The sequence below is a fragment of the Limulus polyphemus genome, unplaced genomic scaffold (assembly GCF_000517525.1).
Source record: "Limulus polyphemus unplaced genomic scaffold, Limulus_polyphemus-2.1.2 Scaffold2172, whole genome shotgun sequence".
Lineage (NCBI taxonomy): Eukaryota > Metazoa > Arthropoda > Merostomata > Xiphosura > Limulidae > Limulus > Limulus polyphemus.
The window spans coordinates 54,605-80,741 of record NW_013667782.1 but is presented as its reverse complement, the minus strand read 5'-3'; the positions used below and the strand labels follow the sequence as shown (position 1 = coordinate 80,741).

The following is a 26,137-nucleotide window of genomic DNA, read 5'->3' as shown; positions in this document are numbered from 1 at the left end:
ATCATTAGGGGATAAACTGTTTGTCTCTGATGAAGAAAATTCTACACTTTGAATTAATTGGGTTATAGTATTTAATATTCTTGTCTCTTATTAATTTTTTTCTTTAAACCTTTGTGTTTTCTATCATGAATGTTAGCATATCAGAAAGACTTGAAAGAAAGATGTTGAGTTGTGTAATAATTTATTTGTTGTTTAGAAAAAAGAAACACACACTTGAGATAATATTTTAAAAAATAACTATAACCCGATTAATTCAAAATGTAGAATTTTCTTCATCAGAGACAAACAGTTTATCCCCTAATGATGTATAAGTCTACTTGTCAAAAGCACTCTGGTTATAGGATTATGTATACTTCTCTTCTAAACTGATATGTTACTAGCACTTTTAGATTTCATATTAATTCACATCAGCAATTCCTTCCATTTTCTCCCTAGTAATATTTAATATAATAGGTGAAAAGAACAAAATAAAATTAATTATTCTTTGGTAGCTTGTTTAGGCAGAGTATACATGATGAAACTTAGTTGAATGGATGGCAACTGCCTGTTGTAGAAACACAAGTGTAGAGGAGGACGTTTCAAAAGTTTTCCACCTTTCATCTTCAGATCAGTGTGTGTATGGTATAGTCAGTCTTTATAGTATTCTGGTGGATTGTGGAGAGCTTGTTATGATTGGTTGGTTTATTCCTGTTTCTGATTGGTGAAGATATTTCCTGTAGATTCAACCAATGGTAGCCACAGGTTAATCACCTATAATGTGGAATCTCTGTTTAGTGACCCTCAGAGTGTGAGCCAAGTGCCCTAACGACCTGTGTTTCCACAACAGGCAGCTACCGTCCATTCAACTAAGTTTCAAAAAGAATTATTATTGATGATGTTAACAAGATTTATCAAAGTAACATATTCTTTTGACATGGAAAGAACAAAGTATTGACACATAAAAAATTATGAAGCTACAATGTATTAAAAACTAAAAAAAAAATTCCAAAAATACTTTTAATGAAGAAGAAATTCTGATGAAAAGTAAGATAAATATATAAAGCTTTAAATTAATTAATTTTAAAGATTTTTTCATACCCTTCTATACTGTTTCATACAAAAACAAAACTGACTGATAGTCCTACTCTCTATCACTTAAAATATATGTTTAAAATTTCTTACAAATGATGAAATATAAAGCATTAAGTCACTCACACTTTCAAAAGTAATACATTTTATCCTCCCATATACACTAAAAAATTCTTAATGTGTTGCTTTCCATTGTTTAGCAAATCAGAAAGAATAACAAACTCAAAATAATTTACTCATACCTTAACAAGTTCATTAATATTAGTTATTCGATAAGCTGGAATCTGGTGTCCCCACCAAAGCTGTCTAGATATGCACCAATCTCTAAAAATAAATCAAACAAAGAGTTGCTATAAGTTCATGCCCTGCCTTTCTAGTAGATTTATACTGTACATGCACCAGTATGCTAGATTCATTTATTATTTATACATGATATAACAGCTTTACATATGTTACAGATTCGTGAAAAAAATACTAAAATTATGTGGCACAAGTCTTTATCTACACCCAAAGAATAACTTCACGAATGGTGCACGATGAAAATCATGCCAATGTAAATATTGCACTTGAAAGAGTTTGTGATGACACAAAAAGAACTCAAAGTCAGTAAATATTATTCTACAAGAATGATTATTGAACTTCTATATGGTGACAAGGAAGCAAAAAAACTTTCCTTTCACTTCTGTTTTCAAAGATCTACTCATTAACATTTTTACTTCATTACGGCAGACATTTTTCTATTAAAATTTTATAAGTTCCAGCACTGTAAGAAAGTTCAACAGTTATCAAATATAGTTTATTATTAGTAATCTTTTATGCAACAAAATACAGTGAGATTTTTAAACAATTCATCATATTTCAAGATAGAAAAACAAACAGAGGTACAAGCATATTTGTGTTGATTATATCTCAGTTAGTAGTCTATATGATCATATAGGTCTTGTTATTAAGTAGTAACTTTTTTTCTTTTATAACTAAATACTAATTGCTAAAACTAGTTTCATTCTACATTTTTGCTGTTAACCTGCTGCAATCTTCATGAAGTCCTGAGGACTATTTTTTGTACTGGTAGTGACCAGAACTTAATCCTGGGTCTTCTTGATGAAAGTCTGGTAAATTATCCACATAACTGGGGTCTCCCTCATTTAGAACTTAAACCAGCTAACTATCTGAATGTTTTCATGTTTGGACACTTGGTAAATGTGCTTGGTCAAGTGAACAGTGGTCAAATCTACCATCTGTGGGATTATGATTGGAAGCCTCTAAGTCAGAATCCCAACATATTAGTCTACATTCAGATAATATATTCAGGAATACTATCCAACCTCTCAGACTCAAGTAGGAAATATTGCACATTAGATTTACAAATAAATAAGGAAGCGAGCTTTAAAGCTCATTTAAAAGGTAAAGTTCACTCAATCATTTATTATATGTTATATTTAGAAGTTAATCTTATTGGGGTAAGTTATAGTTAATACAAGATATATCATGAAGGTTAATGCAAAACCAAAAAGAAATTGTTATGTTGTATTATTAGAATTCCACAAATTAGAAAAAGCTTCACAAATAACAAATATTAGTCAGTTTCAAATGACTTAACTTTAATCACTGTACACTGAAATCTTTTACCAAATTATACAAAGAAAAACATGCACAATCACATGTATTTTATTTCACTGGAATTCCAGACAGCACATATATATATTTTATGTCTGAGAAATTTTAGTTTCTACTCCAGCCTGATCTACATCCAGTATACATATAAACTACTTCAGCAACAGGCTTGTACACCACAATACGACATACTTCTAACAAACAGTGTTTCATTTTCTCTACAACTCTTCTTGACAAACGATATCCTGATCACTAGATAAAAAGTAAAATACACACCAAGAACAAACAGGGAGAAAATTACAGACTCGCAGACATATTGCCCTCCATTTCTGAGAATATGTAAACAGCATAAAGTCAAAACATTATTCAAATAATCAGTAATCATGCTAGAAAAGAAGACCAAATGATATTTGGAGTAATACTAAAATAACAGGATATGAACAACAGATGAGAAAAAGAAGGAAAAAAGCATCATTCTCCACCTAGTTAACACAGTCAACCTAACATAGAAATCAGCAAAACATGGATACTCCACCTGAAAACATTCAGGTGGTTATTTGTTTCGATTTGTAAGTGGGGGAAACACTAGTTGAGTGTAGAACTCACCAGATTTCCATCAAGAAGATCCAGGATCAAATCCCAGTCATTGCCACAGCAGATAAGACATCAGCAGGTTAGCAGCTGAAAAGCTGGATAAAACTAGTTAGTAATTAATATCTAGATATAAAGAAAAATTATTTAATAATTAGACTTAGATGATCATATGAACTACTAAGCATGAAAATGAGAGCTACAAACAACTGTAACAAATAAGTTCATGTATATGTGTATACATTTCAGGACTATGGCATAATATTTTACCTGGAAGTTAATTTTTAAGTTGGTGAAAAAAAAAAAGTCGTAAATTGCACTCCAGAGTAAAAACTAACATAAATGTGGTATTAAGTATACATTAAATGTTAAGAAAAGAACTATTACTCTAAAAATACATTATTCCTGGAATTTTTTTTGCAATGCATAAATATTACACAGCTAAATCTAAATAACAATACTGAGACCAATGTCAAAAAAATTATGTTATACTTACATTTTGAAAAATTAGTTGAAAATATCATGAATCACCACCACCATATTGAAAACATCTAATTGTTAACATTTGAAAAAGCTAAATATAAAAAGTTACTAATCAGAAAACAACTTATTGTGATTTCAACATATATTTTTAAAATACTACTACTATAAAATACTGTACTTAACTTCTGTAAATTTTAAACTTTTATTAAAACACTCACTGCACATTTCCTAGCCACTCTTCCCACACATTTACATGACTCGCAGGAATGAGTTGTAATTCTCCTTTCCTTACAGCCTAAACAAAATACAAACAATTAAAGATCTTAGGAAAACATGCAGGTTCAAAAACCAATTTAATACAAAAAATACAAAACCCTATAACCTGATTGCATTCAGAAGGTTGGCCTTTCTTCATCACGGACAAACGTCATCAAAATACAAACAACATCTTATGCACAAGAATAAAGAGAGATAACTTTCTACTTGCAAGCTAAAGTATTAAGATATAGTAAGTTAATTTTGTAAATCAAGAATATATAATTGAAACTACTACAGCCATTAAGAGCTTTTAGAAATGATGTATTTTCCAGACTAAGCTGTATTAGTCCTTTTCCACTAGCTAAGTTATAATAAAATTCATACATTGCTATAAAATATTTTGTTTTGAGTAACTGATAAACAATTAACTTATTAATACTTGTCTCTCACAGGCCAAAATGAAGCAAGATGGATAATTCAGCTTCTTATATCTTTCCATTGGTAATAAATTAGTTAATCACACAAACCAAACATTATACATGCATGGAACAAATAATCATCTGAAACAACCATTCAAAAAAAGATAACATAAAATATTAACAAACTTTTCTATTATTGTAAGATTACTCAAGAGAGAAAAAACTGTTAGTCTAGACAGATGCCAGAGAACTTGTAATAATAATCCTTCCAAGCACTAACTACAGATTTATCAAGTATAATTTCTACAATAATTACATATACAACCTTTATCAACAGAAAATACTTTTTGTATTGATCAATATTTTGTCTTATGGCTTCTTCAGAAGGTTTCTTTTTTTTCCTAAAGTACATATGAATTAAATGTAAAGTTTAAAATATCTAGACACATAGTACCTGAATTTTTAGGATTCAAAATGTTTATTAAATTTTTTGTGTGTCACACAGCAGTAATCACAGTTCGCTCTTTTGATAATGAAAAAAAAAATATCTTGAATAAAACTTCAAACCTATTTAGAGAAGTGAATCATACTAATAACAATATGAAACTTTTTTTTTTTTATCATGGATCATGACATCTGACCCATCAAATACTGTTCTTTTTAATATAGTCTTTCACTAGGCTAAAACAAAGAACCAATATAAACAGAACAAATGATTTAACATAGTTCTGTGCTGTATGTGTACCATCTTCTTTGTATTTATAATTACAGTAATGATTTAACATAGTTCCATGCTGAACGTGTATCAATGTATTTTTAATCACAGTAATGATTTAAATCGTTCCGTGCTGAATGTGTACCATCTTCTTTGTATTTATAATTACAGTAATGATTTAACATAGTTCCGTGCTGAACGTGTACCATTTTCTTTGTACTTTTAATCACAATTATAGGAAACTATGATGAAACTATAAATAATTCTCAACACCACTGTTCTATCTTTTTTCTTTTTAAAAGAAATTCAAAAAAATGAAGTTTTAAAGTTTTCTACACTTGTATTTTTTAAAACAGTAAAATTACAAATAGAAATAATCTCACTTGTATGGCTTTCTCTGCCAGCTCTGAACACTGGAGAAACCACTGAGGTTTTAATCGTGGTTCTATGATGTCTTGTGACCGACTGCAAACTGGTATAGTATACTTGTGTTGCTCCATTCCACGATACAGTCCTCTCTCCTTCAGAGCCTCTCTTATCATTTTTCGGGCAATGAAACGAGGTAAGGCCTAGAAATGAGATGCAACTGGTACATATCTACCTCACACTAACAATAACCAGAACAAACTAGCTAAATTTAGAAAAACTAATGCATAAAAAACAAAAAGATCCTGAAGAAATACATTGCTATAATGCACTTTATTTGTATCAGGTTAGATATGTAAAAATAATTACACCATTATTTATAATTCTTATGCACATCGCACTATTTATAATTCTGCATTTCTCATGCATATTGCCAAGTTAACCCATTGCATTCAGTCACATTATACATAATTTCAAGCAGTGTTAATGTTTCTTTGGTAATTTGAAAATATCTCACAAAAGTGAAAGGAACTGCTATGAACAGATATTATTAATAAATTACATTTTTCATTAAAACAGAAACTAATCTGGGTAATACAGCGACATGAAACTCGTAAAATTTTCTAATGTATATGATGTAAGAAGGTTTGTTTGTTTGTTTTGAATTTTATGCAAAGCTACACGAGGGCTATCTGTATTAACCATCCCTAATTTAACAGTAATATATATATATACTAGAGGGAAGGCAGCTAGTCATCATCACCCACCACCAACTCTTGGGCTACTCTTTTCCCAAAGAATAGTGGGATTGACCACCACATTATAACACCCCCACAGCTGAAAGAGAGAGCATGTTTGATGGGACGGGGATTCAAACTCGCAACCCGCAGATTGTGAGTCGAGTTCCCTAACCACCTGGCCATGCCGGGTTACGTAAGAAGGATAAACATTTAAATGTGAGAAAGAAAAATGGTCAAAAGGTGAAAAAGCCATAACATATTCTTTTTTTTTTTTAACTGTTTCTCTCATTGTGTAGATTCTTTTGGGTTATTTGATTTTAAAAAATGCAAAGTCCAGTCCACTTAATGAAAATGTTTTATTTTTCCTACTACAAGTATCATGTAATGATGGGCCTAACTTCATAAATACATAATAACTCAAAAATAGTCCACTTACTTATTGTCTTGTACAAATGGTTCTTTATTTATTTATTTATATACATATATATAACTGGCTGACTCAATCAACAATTTCAACCACCTGTTCCTGTCTAACTCATTATACTTTCAAATTATTTCCTAAACTTTCAAGAAAATTCCAGTTATTAAGTCACATGTTCACCATGTGACATCAACACTCCTTCTGATGAAACAACAATACAAACAGTTAAGTTAACAAACATATCCAGTAAAAAAAAATTAGCATACACAAGTTAATCACACTTGTAGAAGAATACTCTTGCAGTTGAATCAAAAGGTGGATTGCCAAACAAAGGTCTGTATTATTAAAACTCATCCTGAGATTAGAAAGTTATTCAATTTACAAATTAATGTACCCTAAAAAGAAAAAGTGCTCAGACTGCGCAAAAGTCATGTCTAATATAATATTCTTTACAAAGACAAGACAAGGTCTTGAAATTTCCAGATATGAAATTCTGGTACATACGGATGTGTATGATTAATGATGAACGTCATCCAAAAGAGTTCTAACAAAGCAATAACTTTTTAAGAAGATTCACACCTGATTTTTGCAGTGATTTGTGTCAAGACAAATAAAAAATTCCTCAGATGAAGTTGAAAAAACAAAATAAAAGCCATTTCCCACAAAAGTATTGAGTCTGAAACATGTATTAATGAGAAAGAACCATCCTGATTACATCAACTTTATTCAGCTGATAAGAATTAGTTACATAGAAAGGCAATAAAAAAATTAACTTTTGTAAACATAACTGAAGGAAAAAAATGCTACTGCCTCTATCTAATACATACCCCAAATCTTGGAATTTCTTTTTTTATATACCCTTTATCATCTAGGATATCCACAAACTCTAAGTTATGTCTCTTCCCGATTATAAAATCAGCCATATGATGAGCTGGAGTAACTTTCAGAGCTCCTGTAACAATTAAAGGTTTACTTGCTGTAAATCCAATATCACACACATTAATTTCATATTATAAACTAGTAGTGTAATAACCACACTATCCGACATTCTAAAAGACTTTCTTACAGCAATCAACTTTAAATAAATTAACAGAAAATGCTTTAATCCTGTTACCTGTTCCTTGTTCACTCTTTACGCTTTCTTCTGCTATGACTTGTAGCCTCTGGCCAGTAAAAGGATGCTGAAATATCTCCCCAAAAAATGTTTATAACGACCATCATCTGGATGCACAGCTAAAGCAGTGTCTCCCAACATGGTCTCAAGCCTTGTTGTCGATACTATAATTTCCCCTTCTAACAAAATCATTCAAGTAGTTTAATTAAAACTGACATAATTTAGTGAAGATTTTGGTGCGTAACTACTTTTATTATTTAACACAAAGCCAAATTGACAAATATCAGTTTAATAATAAATTCACTTTTAAAAGTAAATATTCCACACATTAAAATTTAAGGAGCTAATAAATTAGTTTCCTTACGTACATATAGCCAAATACAAAAAGTACATTTTATGAAAAAATAAATAAAAAAAATTCTCACAAAGAAACAAAACACCCAAAGGAATTCTTTTGAATGCATACAATATGATCAATATGATTCAATTAATTCTTTAACCAAAATAATCTTTACCCGAGTTTTCCAGTGGGTAAGCAAACATCTCAAGTACTCCAAATTTTACAGGTTCAGTCATGCCTGGCACATCTATCAAAGACTCTCCACAAACTTCGATATGTTCTACCTACATCATAGAAAAAGCAGTCAGCCATAGCAATGAAATAAAACACAGAAACCTGAGATTATGTGGAGGCAAAAACTACGCTGTAAAAAATCACTATGCATGGCTCACTATGGCAGTGTTTCCCAACCTTTTCATGCCAAAGGCACACTAATTTTAATAAAAATGATTTATGGCACACCAACCTCTCCCAGTATCTTACAAAAACTCAGCCCAACACACTACTCATAATATCACATAAAGTACAAAGTCATTAAATTGTAACATGATGTAACTTCTCACACTTGTACACCAAAAGAGCAACACGACAGAATACATTTTGGTTCCATCCACAAAACTAATCTATATGAATTCTACTTTTCAGTTATTGATTTATGTATTTATTTTTCACATGTGTGGTACTTCCAAAACTGCACAGCATACCAGTTGGGAAACACTGCACTAAGGCACAGACTTAAATACTCAAATTCTCTGTCGCACAGAAACAGCTTAATATAAACATACAAACAAAAGTTGGCCTTAACTACCAGCAAGGTCAATAAACAAATGCTTGGGGTCTTGCATTTTAAGGAGTTTCTTAATGGCAAATTATAATTTAAAATTCAGTTGTTTATATATATCAAAAGCACAACAAAATATATAAAATTTAATCTCATGTTGTGAAACACCATAATACCTGGTCACTAAAGCACAGAATTAAATACTGTGTCTTATAGAAGCAACTGAATGTAAACAAAAACAGTGTTAGCCCAAAGCACAGATATGACAAATAACTACTTACACTTTTAAAGGTTTCTCACTAGTGAATTAAAATTAAAAATGTCAATGTGTATATTATTTTCATATCTTGCAAAAGTACAGCAAAATGTCTGATCCTCAAAAACTTTAAAATAACAGTTAAGACATATAATTTGATCCTTGATCTGTAAAACATTCATTAGGAGGGAAAGAACCATAAGCTTTCTGCTAGCATGCACCTATAATTGGACTGTGTGCTCTAGCTACCTTGCTGTTTTGGAACTTGAGCTTAGTGAGACCAGCATGTCCATCTCATGTATGATGAGGTTTCTATATAAGAAAGCTTGTAAATGACGAGTGTGAATGTTCTGCAGAGCATAAAAGTAGTGCTTTCTCATAAGCTTTGATGTTGTACATAACTGTCTAGTTTACAAAAAGACGAATTATTATATTTTAAATAAATAACCTATCAAAATACCATACATTTACACTGTAGCGTACTTCAGGGACTTTGCAGTGATTTTCCAAACTATTAAATAAAAAAAATCAAGCACAAGAAATGAAATAATTACTAGTTACAATGTTGTAATTGAGAATCCACATTACCCCCAGTAGCTCAAAGGGGAGTTGTGGAAGCATTATAAAAGTGTGATTGTATATTTATAAACAAGTTGGGATACAGGCAGTGAATCTCTTACCATAGCATAATTTTGGAATATTAATTATGATCTGTGTGCCAGGAGCCTGGCCATGTTTGTAATTAGCGAACTGAGTTATTGTAATATCAAAATAATTATGTAAATTACTGTCAACACCAGCTTATTATAATGTACCAATCTTTAATTGTGTAATTTAATTTCTTTTATTGTTAAGGATGTTTAGATATTTTGTGTTTTTAGTTAATTTCCCAAGTACAGAGGCAGGTATAACAGTATTTGAATATATAAGGAGTGAGGTGAGGTCAAGGATATATAGTAGGAAAAGCTAATAGTTTGTTATTGTATACAGGTGTTGTGGTATGTGATGCAGGTACCCTGTAAACTCAGAAATCCATTTCTTCATTTACTGTTGGAGGATTAGTATGAAAATGATGGTTAAAACACAAAAAAAACTTGTTGGTTGTCTTCAACATACAGTGTGATAACTTCATAAAGAACAAAAAACTAAGTTTCAAAAATATAAAATAGACTTATCATTATAATTCATTGTCATTACACATATTTATAATGTTCCCCAATAGACTTATCATTAGAATTCATTGTCAGTACACATGTTTATAAGGTTCCCCAATATTACTAGAGTACAATACTATTTTCAGTACCACTAACTCTATAAATGATAAAGAGACTAATAAAAGAAACTAAACAATAATGATTTGACTGAAGAACAATTGTGTTCCAACAGGGGATAGGTATTTCACACCTTAAAACTCAGGTCATTATCACAAAACTAAGTCTTCTGTGAAGTTTCTAATGTGTTATGAAATTAATTAAAATTTGTAAGTCAACATAAAGAAAATACAAAAAGATGCACACATATACTGTGATATGGCCAGATTAACACAAACACATCCATATTTGCATGGTGGTGAATCAAGTTAATTAATTGCATCAACACTGATGATGAGGACTGGTTTGGACAAGACAACCCTTTAAATTTAGGAGTAGGAAGATTATTATGTAATGAATTCTATGGAGAGTTCTGTGCCTAGAACTTAAACCCAGTAGCAGAGTTGGTAAAGCATCAACCTCAGAACACTTTCGTAAGTCAGAGTTCTGTGCCTAGAACTTAAACCCAGTAGCAGAGTTGGTAAAGCATCAACCTCAGAACACTTTCGTAAGTCAGAGTTCTTGGGTTCAACTCCTGCTCTAAGCAGATAACTTTGCACCTATTTAAAACGATTACAATAGTGACAAATTTCAGTTATGCTACTTCTAGTCTGTAAGTACTTCATGCCAGTCTAGTAAAAAAATGACAAATTAAAATAGTTTTTAATAAAACAAGCAAATCCTTTTTCTTCCTACTGTACTCATACATGTACAGGAAAAATAATAACTTTGATTTTAAAAAATCTGAAAAAATTTTTCTGTTATTAAAACTACCAGTCTGTCCAGCAATTAACTGCAATTTTTAAAAATGGTTTGAGGTGTTCTATATTTTCTCTCACATAGTTTACAAAGTTTAAATATTTACTAATGTCATGAATAAGCAAGTTAATAATTCAACTTTTCTGTTTACTGTTCTAAACATAAACAGCCAACATATTTACAAATGATCCAGTTGAGTGGTTCTACACACTTGTAAAGATACAGCTGTACAGTTAAATATCCAAGAAAATTATGAATGTGCAACTTAAAATTTTAACGAAAGATACTTGATATGATCATGTCTACACATCCAAAAAGGGGTAAAAACAAAGGACCAAATACACAACAAAATGAATGAAAAACATCAAAATAAAAAACTAAATTAAAATTAAAACCTTCAAACTTAGAAAACTGATTTAAGTGAACATTTAAAGGTTCAACTAAGTTTTGAAATTACTTTACATGTTAAATTTTTATATAACTTAACAATCATTTATAGATATCCATTACCACAAATTTTCTGCAACTGATTATGACAGGTGAAAAAAAAATTGGCAAATATTGGATGGTGTTTTTTAAGTTTAGCAGCTTTTTACAACATTGAATAGTTGGTTAAGATAAATAATTTGCCTAAGAGAAATCTTGTTGTCCAACTTTATCAAAAATAATAAACAAAGTACAGAAACTCATACCTCAATGTCAGAGATAGCTGACTGTAATGAGCAACACCAGTTTACTAAGTGTTCCCGACGATAAATCATTCCTTCTTCAAACATACATATAAAAGCTTCATTGACAGCATTAGAATTTTTCTGCAAAACACAGTTAATTTTTAACTTGTTTCACACACTCTTAATGGTTGTATCTGAAACATAACAATAAAGAGGGTTAAGAGAATTATATGCATAAATGATGAAGTTACTTAGAAAAGTTATTTTTTCTACTTTTAACCTTTTCTTTTATTGCTATAAGTTTCTAAATGTTTGTCCAATTTGTTAAGTGTACTTCAATGTTTTCAAATATAATAACCGATTCAAAATTGTATCATTTCCTCAGCTCCTAATATGGTATGCAGGCATACAATGAATTTTTTACATTCTTATTTTAATATAAAAATGTTCAAAACTTGTTCACTAATCAGATACACGTGTTCAATCTTCACATCAAGAAAGTCATTAAGTTACTTTCACTGTTGTCAAGTGGATGGCAATAGTCACTTTGGCACAGCAAGACGTTTAAGTTTCAATAATTTAACCAGATGTTTTAACAGTCTGGTAAAAGTTTTCATCCACTACAGTTCTTTATAGAAACTTGAAATCAGAGATCTAATTCTCCAGTAAAAGTAACCGTCTTCCATGCTGAAATAAACACACACACTGTGCACTTGAAGATACATTGTTTCCTGTATATCTGTACATTTGTGTCCACTCTCTTTATTTCGTACAAAATCAGGCTAAAAAAATAAAGTTTAGAATTACTTAGTAATAAATATATTTTCAAGTCTCCTGTTTTCTTTTTGTTTTGTTTTTTTCAGATCTACCTTGTAAATCTAAAGGAGATCAGACTGACCTGAAAATACCACACTAGAAAGCAATGGTCAGATTTTGAAGGTGTGCTACATGAAAGACATTGTAACTGAATGTACATGAGGTTGGTCCAGTGAACTGTCACTGTACTGAATCTACCATGCATATCTACATGAAATGTGGCAAGATTTTAGTAAAATGTATACATCTGTTGTACACAAAAAAATCAGATGTTTTACAAAAGTATTTGTACGCAAGATATGTCTGTGAATTGACAAACTCAGACTGACCCAGATTCTGACAAGTTGGCGTGCGTGGTGATGTTCATGCAAACAATAATAATACCCGAGTTCATTGTACAGTTTGCATATTGCATAACCTCCAAAATGCATGACTAGTTTTTTCCCATATCCCTGTATATTGTATTTACTCTCCTCTACCATACACTGTCACTAAATCAGCAATGTAGCTGATAACTAACATAAAAGACATAATACCATGTTGAATGGCACTCTATAAAAGATCATGGCAGGTGCACTTTGACCACCATCTGTGCACATGGGATTAAGTGCACTCATTGTAAATTTACTTGTTTAGTTTTATAAAATAATAATATTTGCAGAATGAAATGTAGCAAAAACAGGTTTCTGTACATAACTGCTCATATCAGGCAAAAATGAACAATAACAAAGCAGCAATCAATATACAGTTTCCAGTAAATGAGATAAACTTTCTTTGGTACTTTATCTGTGAAACACAATGGAGAAAGCAAAATAAACCAACCATCTTAATAAACTGCAGTTTAAAAAAAAATCCAAAAGTCAAAATCAAGTAAAATGAGTGTAACCTGTGTTTACTAAACACCTAAGCCCCTACTAACATTATGCTTTATGTTTAAGACCCCCATCCCCAGTTTGATTGACCTTGATTAAATAATATGCCTCACTCTGTTTCATGAAGCAGTGGGGGCATAAAAAAAAGTATATAAAACCACAGAAAATATTATTTGTAAGGCAATAAAATAATTTTTTTCAGTAAGTTAATAAACCACACTCAATTTTCAGTTGGCTGAAATCAAAACTCACAAATTCTCTTCACAGCTGTACAACTTAAATACAGTAGAATATAATGTGTGTGGGAGCCAAACCATTATAGAGAACAAGATAATTTAGTCATATGATATAAAGAAGGCTCTATAAGAGTTATTTTCAAAAACTACAATTGTTTCATAATTTTGACAAAAGCTTTATGTCTGCTTCATAAATATTTCTCTCTTTCAGAATGAGTCTTAGAGAGTTTGTGGAGGATGTTGCAAAATTCTAAAACAACTGCAAATGTGTAATGTTACTTTTGAAATACACAGAGACAAAACAATTTTTTTCTTCAATGTTAAATATACATCTATTATTCTTAGTTTTTGATACAGCTAATATACTTAGATACAAGTTATTTACTCAATGATATATTAATTTATGTAAAACTGTTTGAAAGATGAATTTCATTAAACCACAAAACAATGTAGATTTGGGATAAACATGGTACAACTACAATAACGACAGCAAAATAAATGCACATGTTTTTCATGCAAATCCAGGGAGTTCAATCATACTGTGCTTAGTGAAGAAATCTGCAATAAATAATAGGAATTCACAACCAATGATATTTAAATTCATTCACTGTAATAGCTTACTAACCTTATCCATTGTGAATGATGTTCGGTTAAAATCAAGTGATGATCCCAACATCTTCAATTGGTGATAAATCTCTGCCTCTTTCCTTGTGATAAAATATAACCATCAATATAAAAAGAATGATAAGCACGATGATATCAAAATAAATCTAATTTGAAGAAAAAATATGTAAAATCTACTGATTAGCCTCCTTTCTTCACCAGCATGACAAGTTGAACAGAAAATATGAATATTTGCCGAGACTGCATATTTCTTTAATCACTACAGCAACATACAAAAAAAAATCAGGTTTATGAGAGCTTCAAAAAACTCAAGTAACTAACTTAATAAAGTCTTAATGTAAGCTAAAATATTCATTAAGTTAACTTTAGCATCATTATGTTAGTTCACCCCAAACTTGGTTGGAAACTTCCTGACTTTTCATATCTTTTGGCATTCTAGCCACCCCTCAACTGTTTTAGTTATTAATTACAGTTGATGTGTCATTTTGAATCTAAACATCAACAAAAAACAGTTTAAATGTATAATGTTTATAAATCTGATGAATGCTTTGTGTTTCAATAATGCAGAATTAAAGTATTTACATTTATAAAAGAAGTCTTAGTGGGAGCAAACTCAGTATTCTATCAATTCCCAATCGTCCAAAAAACCAAATAATACCTTTCATAAATTTTATGTGTGTGGGGGGGAGGGGGATTATGCACCCCCATGTTTCACTCTGGCTCACCCAAGTTCATTCTCCCTAGCACTTTAAAAAAATTATATTATCAATTATAAAAAGTCATATGATTTTTTTTACATCACTAAGAAGAGTCAACAAGAGTTCACTGCCCCCCACCTTCACTCCCCAAGGGCAAGGGATCTGGAGTCCAGCCTGTGACAGGAAATTAAGTTATTCATCCATATTTGAGATAATGATTACTCCACATCTAACACAAATCTAAGTTTGATTCATAGCTTTAAAATAAAATAACATATACAGGGTTCCCACAGTCCCATTTCTTTACTTGGTGAACAGACACTTTTCCCTGGGTGGCCCAAGGATTTCTCTTTCTCCAGTCACTCCAAAAAATTTACATTATTAGCCATTTCTGGTTATCTAAATTTGATGTATCATTTTAGATGCAGTTCACCATCTTACCTTCAAATCTCACTTTGTAGCCTGATCAATAAATAAGGCTGCATCTCTTGGGTAACCACAAGACTTTGAATTACAGTCCATACTGTAACCTAATTATTTTTCTGTCACTGTTGCAAACAATGTGCCTTATACTATACCTGTAAGACAAGTTACATGTAATTCTGTTGGTTTAAAATGCCTCCAGCAATATCTGTTATTTTCACTAAGCCTGTCTCCATATTACAATATTTCCAGTTGGTCCTTCTTGATGCATGCAGGTATATGCACAATAGGGCACAGTACACAAATACAATATTCAATACAGACAGTAACCAGTTTTGGTTTGGCCTATGATTTCACCACTTACAGATGTGAAAACTTCATAAGTATGGAAATTGTTGTATTGGACCACAAGCTTCAAAATAATTTGATTGTCTTTGCTTCTGAATCATCACAGAATAATTGACATTCAAGTATGTTTTAAAGTGCTTTTTATAAGTTATTTATCACCAGAGAACATCACGTCAGTCTGAAAATCCAAAACATAACACAACCGTTCAAGAGGGACCCTGGTATTCTTTTATACATGAACATGTAAAAACATATGATTAGTAAATATATTTCAATATGCTTAATTTACACAAGGATTGTATTTTATGTTTATACATTTTGAAAAAAAAAAGTATTGGATATTGGTTATTTATATTTAGTTGAAAAGTGGTATTTGAATACTTTTATTATAGATTCTCTGTAAAAGTACATTCTGGAGAGTAACCTTTGAAATCACAAAACTGGTAGAAGAAATTAATAAAGAAGAAAAAAACAGAAGAGTGAGTATTGTAGTGTTTTGTTATTTGTATCCACACATTGAAATTTGTGTATTTTGTTACATTTTCATGTATAAAAATGACCTTTACTTTCATAGAAAAAATAAAGGATCAAATATTTCTTAGAAGACTGATCATCAGTCAAATGCTAAAATCACAAGATTCAGTTGTGATTAAATCTTAAACTCAAACATGTACTTTACATTTATCTGTATACATACCTCATATGCTGAGAACAGAAAATACAAAAACATACTCATTTTTCCAATGAAAAACATCTTTTATAAATTGTTCTCGACCAATTTCATGTCGTGATTTTTTCTTTTCCTTCCACAACCTTTTCTCCACCATTACTTGAGTGGCAATTCCAGCATGATCACAGCCAGGAACCCATAAAACCACTTTACCTTGCATTCTGTTCCTGTATTATCATAACAAGAAAACAACAACTATCAATTCAACGGTAATATATTGTCCATTCCTAGTGTCAGATACAGTACATCAAACTCAATTCACAATACGTTTTTGGCTATTCTAAAGCTTAAGTAATTGTATTTTTGTTCAAATTACAATTCATAATGAAATTTGATTTTAATACATATTTTTATAATATGCTGTGTATAACATGATTTATATATGTTACTAACTAATCTGGTTTACTAACAAAATATATTTTCCAGAAATTATGAAGATAAAATGCTGGAAAAACAAATACATTTAGCATATGCAATATGCAGTGCCGGTAGTGCATATTTATAAGTCTAACAACGAGATTTACAGCAAAAATATTTACAAGACATAGGAGTTGAAAAGTAAAATCAAGGAAGATAAGAAAGCAACTGTTCAAACAAGTTCAATCAACAGACATAGTAGAATACAATATACCAAAAAGAAATCTTATAGTAGACCTGGAATACCACCTGTCTTTGAGGAAAGGAATATGGAAAAAAACTACAACGAAAACATTTGTAAGACAGAGGAGTAAGTTGAAAAGGAAGATACTTCAATTAAATTTCTAATTGAAATGCAAAAGAAATAGCATCAATCCGAAGTTTATACAAGTAAAAAGTAACATGAAAGAAAAGAAAATTGACTTCTGTTTAAACAAGATTAAGCAACAGATATTGAGGATTATTGTAGTTTGCTGTTGCCATGTCATTAACATGTAATTCATTAACTTATGTGCAAAAACCCAAGTCTTTTTCTAACTCTTCCTGTTGTTTAGTATTCAATGTTTTATTCGAATTATTAACTATTTTCGGATTCTCTAAAATATTCTTATATTTTTCTGGTGATGTTCTTAACTTACTTTGATATTCTTTTTCTATTACTTATTAAATTTATGATCTAATTTTATCTTATATTTATTGATGTATTTCTTCATATGAATCCAATAGAAATTTTCACATTCTAACCAGTTTTGTCCATTTTCTTTTTGCTGCCACCAAATGTAATTGATACACTTTGTACACTAGGTCTGCTATGAAACTTCTTTTTTTGTTGTATCATAATCCTCAATATCTGTTGCTTAATCTTGTTTAAACAGAAGTCGGAATTTTTTAGTTATTTAAATAGTAAAGAACCAGCAATTCAATTCACGCGTGAAATTGAAGAAAATAATAGCATTAATTTCTTAGACGTATTAGTTAGGAAAGAAACAGAAGGTAACTTAGAAACGTCAATTTATAGAAAACCTTTTTGCTCTATAAGTTTCTTTATGTGGTATTCCCATCTGGCTGTGTGTGTATCAGAATGTTGTCCACATAATGCTCGATGTTGGTGGTGTTGTGCTACATCTTCCTCATCATGCAGTGGAATGTTGCTGCTGAGTTGATGAGCTCAAACAGCATTCTCTTAAACTAATAACATCCATCTGATGTCACAAAGATGCCTTCTCTTTAGATCCTATCTCCATTGGGATCTGCCAATAACCTTTACTGAGATTGATATTCGATAGCCTCTGGGTTGCTCATAGGTTGCAGAAGCAGTTTGATTCATCCCTCTTCTTCATGATTACCACTGGTGAACAGTAGGCTGAATTCAAAGGCTCGATTATTCCAGCTTCTGACATTGCCTCAACTTCCTGCTTTATCAGGTCTCTCGTCACATAAGGCATCTGACAGGGTTTCACCTTGACTGGATCCCTGAATGTAGTCTCTATCTTGAGTTGCACAAGATCTGTCTTGCCTGGTCTATCTGTGAAGACATCTGCATACTGGCACAGTAGATGTTGACATCTTTGTATGTCTCATCTCCACCCAGTGTTCTTAGGTCTAGTAAGTCTTCATCTTCTATGACAAAGTCACTGTCTTCTGGCTCTGTGTCTATGACAGCAACACCTGCCACATTCATCTGCACCTTAATAGCTGCACCCATTAGTTCTTCTTCCCTCTCAAAGCACCTCTTCAACAGACTGGCATGGTAGATCTCGGTCTTCCCATCCACTTTCACCTTATAGTCCATTCTGTTGAGAACTTCTTGCACTTCAAAAGGTCCTTTCCAATGCATCGTGAATTTGTTGTTGTCTATAGGTAACAGAACCAAAACCTTCTGTCCAACCTTGAAATGTTGATCCTTGGCCATCTTGTCATAGAAGAGCTTCTGACTGCCTTGAGATGAATACAAGCTCTCTCCAGCGAGTTGACATGTCTCCTCCAGTTGGTTTCTGAGGTCTAACACATTCTTCACTTTCTCCTGTCCACAGCTCTTTCAATACCTGCATCGGATCTCATAGTGTTCTTCCATAAAACAACTCGAAGAGTGAAAAACCTGTACTGTTTGTGGGACTTCTATGTTTGTGGCAAATAATACTGCCTGCAGGTACCTGTCCCAATCACATGGTCTCTCCTTTCACATCTTCTTCAGCATGCTCTTTAAGACTCCATTAACTCTCTTACAAAGTCCATTACATCTAGGCTTGTACAAGGTGGTAAAGAGTTGCCTCGTGATGATGAGTCTGCACACCTCCTGGATCAGTTCTGAAGTAAACTGGATCCATCTGTCACTCAAGACTTCTTTTGGAACGCCTACTCCATAAAACACTTCCAGGGGGGCTGCTGCTACTCTCTATGTCTCTATCTTCAGCAATGTTATGGCTTCTGGGTAATGTGTTGCATAGCTGACTACAGTCAGCACATACTGGTTACCCTTGTCAGATACAGGTCCTAGTGGTATGATCAAGTCCACAGCTACTCTGCTGAATGGCTCTTCTATGAGAGGCATCTCACTTTCTGGTACCTTGGCTACTTTCCCTCTAGGTAATGTCCTTTGGCAGATGTCATATGACCTGCAGGATCTGGTCACATCCCCGATGACCCACGGCCAAGGAAAGTTGCTGGTGATTCTGTCTACAGTTTCTTTTGCTCCAAGGTGTCCTCCCACAATCGACTCATGAGCCAACTTCATCAGTTGAGTCCAGTATTCTGTTGGTACTATGATCTGTTTAATTTCCCCAATAAAAATACCTTGAGAGATCCGGTACAGTACTCCCTTTTGGTCCTCTATTCTGTAAGTCCCTTTTCCTTTGGTCTTGTGCTCCACTTTCTCCCTGACACTGTCCCAAAGTTTCTGCAGTGAAGGGTCTTTCTTCTGTGCTTCCCTCAGTCCCTGTAGATCTACAATCGGGATATCACTTTTTTGAGACTTGAAGGGGCTTGATGTCTTGCTTATTTGTTTTTTCTTTAGCTCTAGTTGTGACTGCAGATGCTTCAGTATTTTTCTGTCTGGTTCCTCCAAACTTCTACTGACAGTCACCAAGTCATTGATAGTTGCCTTCATACACATGACCTCATGGTCTTCCATGTAATATGGAAGTACACCTTGTTCTTAGTTTGAAAAACTTTCTCATTGTCCCATCAATCAGCACACAAAAATGTACCTTGCCTGTCATCAGATACAAAACTGATTCTCACTGTTGCACTACTGCACCTCATAGGACCTTCACTTTCTTGTCCCTGACATGGCCTTCACCTACTGGCATGTTGTGATTTGTTGGCACCTGTCGATGTTTATCTCCTGCTCTAATCAACACTGGCACTTTGCCAACTTGAGCTGACCATAAGTCATGCACTGTTTAATCATGGAAACAGCATTTCCTTCTTATGTTGTCTCTATTCTGTTTCTTCTGGTAGCAGCATCCTTGGTGATTGTCACTCTTTTCTTGTTTCTTGCCAACATTATCTTTGTAGTTAGCTCCAGCTGCTTTATGTTGTGATTTCTGATGTTACTTGTTGGTGCCTTTCGAAAGCAAAAAATTGAAAAATATATTTTTACACTTCCAGAAGTCAGGTTAGAATACTTAGCATTTGCAAGCTAGGTGGTCTATAATATGCTGTGAAACAATCTTTGATGGTAGTTCATTATCAATTTTACAGGATCTGCATAATTGATCAGGTTACATAAACTCTACAGTGGGCACAAAAAAAAACATATAAAAAGAAATCATAAAACAAATGTTTTAATGATTACAAAACAAGTTAAAATTGGATTGATATATAAAGTATAAAAACACTAATAAACAAAAAAATCAGGTTTTACATACTTTAATTTAATACACAATTTATTTAATTTATACAAATTATAAACTGTAAAAATAAACTCATATCTATACTGACTTCAGTGGGGAAAGTACTTCCTGAATTTCACTTATCCCAGAGACCAGAGTACAAACAGAATTAAAAAATATTTTTAACAGCCTGAAAATGAACCAAAACATTAATAATACTTAACAAATCTCTAGAAATTTGAAAAGAGCTGCTCAATTTTATCTACATCAATGGCCTATCAAGGATACCATAGCTTCTCTCCTACTTTCCATTAGAACCAATTATGCATAACATTTGTGTAAGTGAAGATGATTTATTGTTTCTATTTGTACAAAATATTATTAACTGTTGCAAATGGTACATTGAAGAATGGTAATTTTGGATCTAGAAATTGATGTGTATAGTCTCTTTATTTTTCAAAGAACATTACAACAAACATTAAAAAATATCTCAAACATACTAAGCCACACTCACCAACGAACTATAGAATCCTGAATAGCAACTGTCAAAGCATGACCAAGATGAAGGGATCCTGTAACATTTGGAGGAGGTATCACCATTGTAAACCTTTTTTTTTCATCTCCTCTTACAGTCTGATTATCCAACTAAAATGATACAATGTAAATTTTGTTAGAATACATTGTTAGTCAACTGTTTTATTTCTCACCACTAATTACTTAGATAACTATAAAACCAAGATTATTTTCCACTATAATTACATATCAATAAAATATAGTAAAAACAATTTGTGCTTCATATAAAAAAAACCTTTCATTTTCCAATAATTCAATTTGTTATTGAAAACTCAGCAGCTACCATGTCACATTCCTAATACAAATAAAGTCATTACAGATGATGAAAAGTCTGATCCTTACACATGACTGAAGACCATATGATAAGAACATGCACATAAACATTACCAACCCTAAGAAAATGTAAAGGTTTACTGAATTTTTTTGAACAACCTGAGTTCCATATTTCCAAGAGCATCAATGAAGTTCATGTTGACATTTAATCAACTAACTTGGTATATTCATTACACACAAATAGCAAGGTTTAACACAAAGAGAAAGGTTGGCTATAATATTATAAGAGTTTACACTTGTATATGTCAACAATAAGAATTTAACTTACTCAAAGAGTGCAATTTAAAGAGAATGCTAATATTGTTTTACAAATTATGCTATGAAACAAACTGGCTTATTGGTGTGCTTTCAAACTTAGAATAATCAGAGTTATATTGAAGGAAAAATAATAATAATTATAACAATCATGTCAAATACTATTTTGATCAGTTTAGTTAAAACCATATACAATACTGTGGAAAAAAAAGCATATTATCACATAATTGAGAGTGACTGTAAATTTTAACTAGTTATTTTTGATAAAATAATGGGGTAAAATTTATAGAAAAAAACATATATCTGTGTTAACAGTAAAGGAAAATACTGATTCTGGTGAATGAAGCCATGAGAAAATAAGATCCTGCACTCTTCACCATGTTACAATGTGACAATCCAATAAGAACTTGCTATTTGAAAATTGTTACATAATAAAAATATATTAATGATAAATAGAACTGTACCTGTCAAAGAACACGTCTTCTGCTTCAAGGGTATATAAAACTTAGTTTGGCTTGATTCTTAATGTAAATAAACTAATTTTGTATTATGATGAATATTTAAAACCCACAAGTCTGTTGACATTTGAGCAATTTACACAATTCAAAATACCCAAAACTTAAAGAAATATAGAATATGTAGAGCAATATAATTTAACTCTGAAAAACAATGACAGAAAGCTTTTAAACACAAGAACATTTAAGCAACTGGCAAAAAAAAACAACATAAAACTCCTCACTAAAATCTTAATAAAACTGAAAAATCCACAAAAGAAATGTATAATACAGTGCACAAGTCCCAAATTCAACAACTGCCTTATATTTTTATTAATTTACCTTCTAATTAACATTGGAGTAATTTGTTTCCAGTCAAAAAGCCTTAAAATTCCCAATAAAACTTTTTAACTAAAAACTTGTACTTAAATAAAACTTTATTCTTAATTTTAATTTTAGAAGACTCAAATCTTAGAACCAAATGATAGCATTGATTGTGTCCATCAAAACCATGTATATAGGAAAGCTTGTTAAACATTACCTCTAACTGTGCTGTTTTTTTCTAGCCACGCATCACTATAAATTAGCCAAACCTGTGCCACATTAGTAATTAATATAAAAGCACAAAACACAGTCACACTTATTAATCATTTAGATCTTTTTTTGCCCCACTATGAAACTAGTTTTGAAAATAGTTTTTTTTTTCTTGTGTTTTGCAATTAATCTAAAAATAAAATGCACCAAAATTTAAACCAAAACTGAGCCAATATTGTGTAAAATATTATACATGAAGAAATTTCATAATTTTCTTCTTGCATAATTACTGCATTTATTCAAGCAGGGATAATACTGCTGATTATGAAATGCTACTTTTCAAAACAATTTTACTTAGCATATAACAGAAAGTGTTAATTTCTCATACTTTTGTTACAAAAATTTAATCTTTTGTAATAGTGTTACATAACAGGTTTTCTGCCTCAGAATGGCATGCAAGAAAACAACTGTTATTATGTTTCCTATTTTTACCATAATTATTTTTATGGTCATCACAGTGTGCTGAAAAACACCTCAGTCTGAATAATGCACATGATCTCAAAAGGATTTACCAATTATTTGATAGATTGTTTAGGTAGAGTAGTCAAGATGAGTAAACTGGAAGGGATGGCAACTGCCTGTTGTAAAAAAACACAAGTGTAGAGGATAATGTTTCAAAAGTCATCCTCTAAACTTATGTTTTTTATGATGAGCAGTTGCCGTCCATTCCAATTTACTCAGGATTTATCTAGTTCCAGAATCAGAACATATCAGTTTTTAAAATTTTAGAGATCAAATACATACTATAGAAGAATATTTGGTGTTTATACGCTAGAGTAATTTTAAAAACTTACAAGTGAAAATAAATATTACTATGTTATAACATGTCAACCATAATACATCTGCCATAACCAGTATTGATAAAGCTGTTCACCCAATATCAGGACTTATCAAACTGACTAGGCTATGAAAGATATAAAAGTGATCTAAGGTCATTGTTTCTCAACTGCAGGTCAGTGGAATTTTGCAATAAGAAACAAGAGAATATTCATATGTGAATCATAATGGTTTTTAATTGTACTTGCATTAATAACACTATTATTAAACAATATGTGCTTAAATATTTATTTGAGTAGCACTCATTTTTCAGTTGTACTGTTTGCTGTGTTTTATACTGTTTTGCAGTGTTACTGCTTAGTTGAATCTAATTCATATATCAGATACAAAACTGCTATATGAATTAGATTCATATAACAAATCTGCTATATGAATATAATTCATATTGCAGATTTGTTTCTGATAGGAAAGTATTGTTATTTTTTTATACAAAAAGTTTTAAAGACCAGATGAGCCTTTTGATTTATATCTTCTCATTAACAAAAATGTTTCTTTTGCCAAAGTAAGTCCCACAAGAAAATTGTTAAATTAAGCTAACGTTAGCCTTTTATCCACCAGATATATTCTTATGTTTTGTTTAACTAAGGGTTACACTAATAATAATAACACAATATCTTGCACAACAATTAGTGAAAAAACCACAGTAAATGGAACAAAATGTCAAAAGTCTGATATCAGACATTAAGGAATATATTTCTACCCCAATGGTACAGCGGTATGTCTGCAGAAACCAGTAAATGGAACAAAATGTCAAAAGTCTGATATCAGACTTCTGACAGTTTGTTCCGTTTACTGTGGTTTTTTCACTAAAAGTTGAATAATTTTTCACTAAAAGATGAACATTCAACACAGAAACTATTAATTGTATATATCACATCAAGTGTCCAAATATTAAACTAAAACCACTGTTAAAAACTATAAAAATATTTAACATACAAAAAATCAAATCCTAATAATGTTTATACACTAAAACAAATGTACCTTATTTGACAAAACAAATTCTGGAGTGAAAAATTTACATTTCTCCCACCACTTAAACCAACATGCCTCTACAGCCTCAGGATTGTATGTGTCAGGAAAGTTATTTCCAGTACCTGAAAACAAAAGGTAAGTCTTGTCAATCCAAAGGGAACATTACAAATTGCTACATTTACATTTTTAAATTCAAATTTAGTTTGATTTGAAATTTCTTTTTTAAGGAAACATAACATAAGAAAAATATTATGGCTATCAAAATGTTGAGTAATATGCTATGGTTATTTTTTCTGTTCATCACCGTGTGTTATACAGTATAGATACACTATAACTGTCTATAATATGGTAGGACATGTTTATATTTGTTTAATAATTGACAAAAAGAAGGCAGGTTTGTCAAACTACACAAATGTTATCCTCAAGTTAAAAATACATAAGTAACAATAAATCATCATTTGGCAATACTGGACGCACATGATACTCTATTTATCATCAAGCAGAAAATACGCAACCTGACAACTCTGGATCACATCACACTCCAGCTGTACTCAAAGTCATAGCATTCAATTTGACATCAACATTTTATCTCAGTCCAACAATCCAGATAACCTTAAGCCAAAAATAATATCAACTGGTAACATGAGGTCCGCATCACACTTCAAATATCTTCAAATGCAAACACATATAAACATCATTTGGCAATACAATGCCCATATCACAACTCGAATGTCCATTGGGTCAGTCCAATGAACAAACCTCATATTGAAGAAGGAATACTGAATATAATTCCAAATTTACCAAATGTATTTATAAAAAATATGGTCAGTTTTTAGTCAAATGTACAAGTCTTTTGTACACAAAAAATCAGATGTGTTACAAGTGTATTTGTGCTCAAGATACGTCTGTGAATTGATGATGACAATTAGACTCAGACACTGACAAGTCAGAATGCAAGGTAAGGTTTACATGAAGAATAAAAACACTGTTGTCCATTGTACAGTTTGCATATTTCATTTGCATAACCTCTAGCACATCCAAAATGCAAACCTACAGTTTTTTCCCCCATGTGTCTCTATATATCATATCTTATGTTTACTCTCCTCTACCACAAATTTTGCTAGATCAGCAACAATGAGTAAAATTAATAGTTGATAACTCTGGCATCAAATACAT

General features: G+C 31.5%; 1 protein-coding gene across 1 annotated transcript in view; it reads right to left on the bottom strand.

Annotated features, from left to right (window-relative positions):
• Positions 1-25,083, bottom strand: part of LOC106466160 (valine--tRNA ligase-like) — a 65,410-nt gene extending 40,327 nt beyond the window's left edge. The window contains 12 exon segments of the mRNA XM_013926403.2: positions 1,311-1,392; positions 3,975-4,051; positions 5,532-5,717; positions 7,503-7,627; positions 7,790-7,858; positions 7,861-7,968; positions 8,305-8,413; positions 11,928-12,047; positions 14,456-14,537; positions 16,656-16,820; positions 21,418-21,548; positions 24,971-25,083. Coding sequence (XP_013781857.2) covers positions 1,311-1,392; positions 3,975-4,051; positions 5,532-5,717; positions 7,503-7,627; positions 7,790-7,858; positions 7,861-7,968; positions 8,305-8,413; positions 11,928-12,047; positions 14,456-14,537; positions 16,656-16,820; positions 21,418-21,503 — 1,209 coding nt within the window. The 5' untranslated portion in view covers positions 21,504-21,548; positions 24,971-25,083.
• Positions 25,084-26,137: the final 1,054 nt, after the last annotated feature.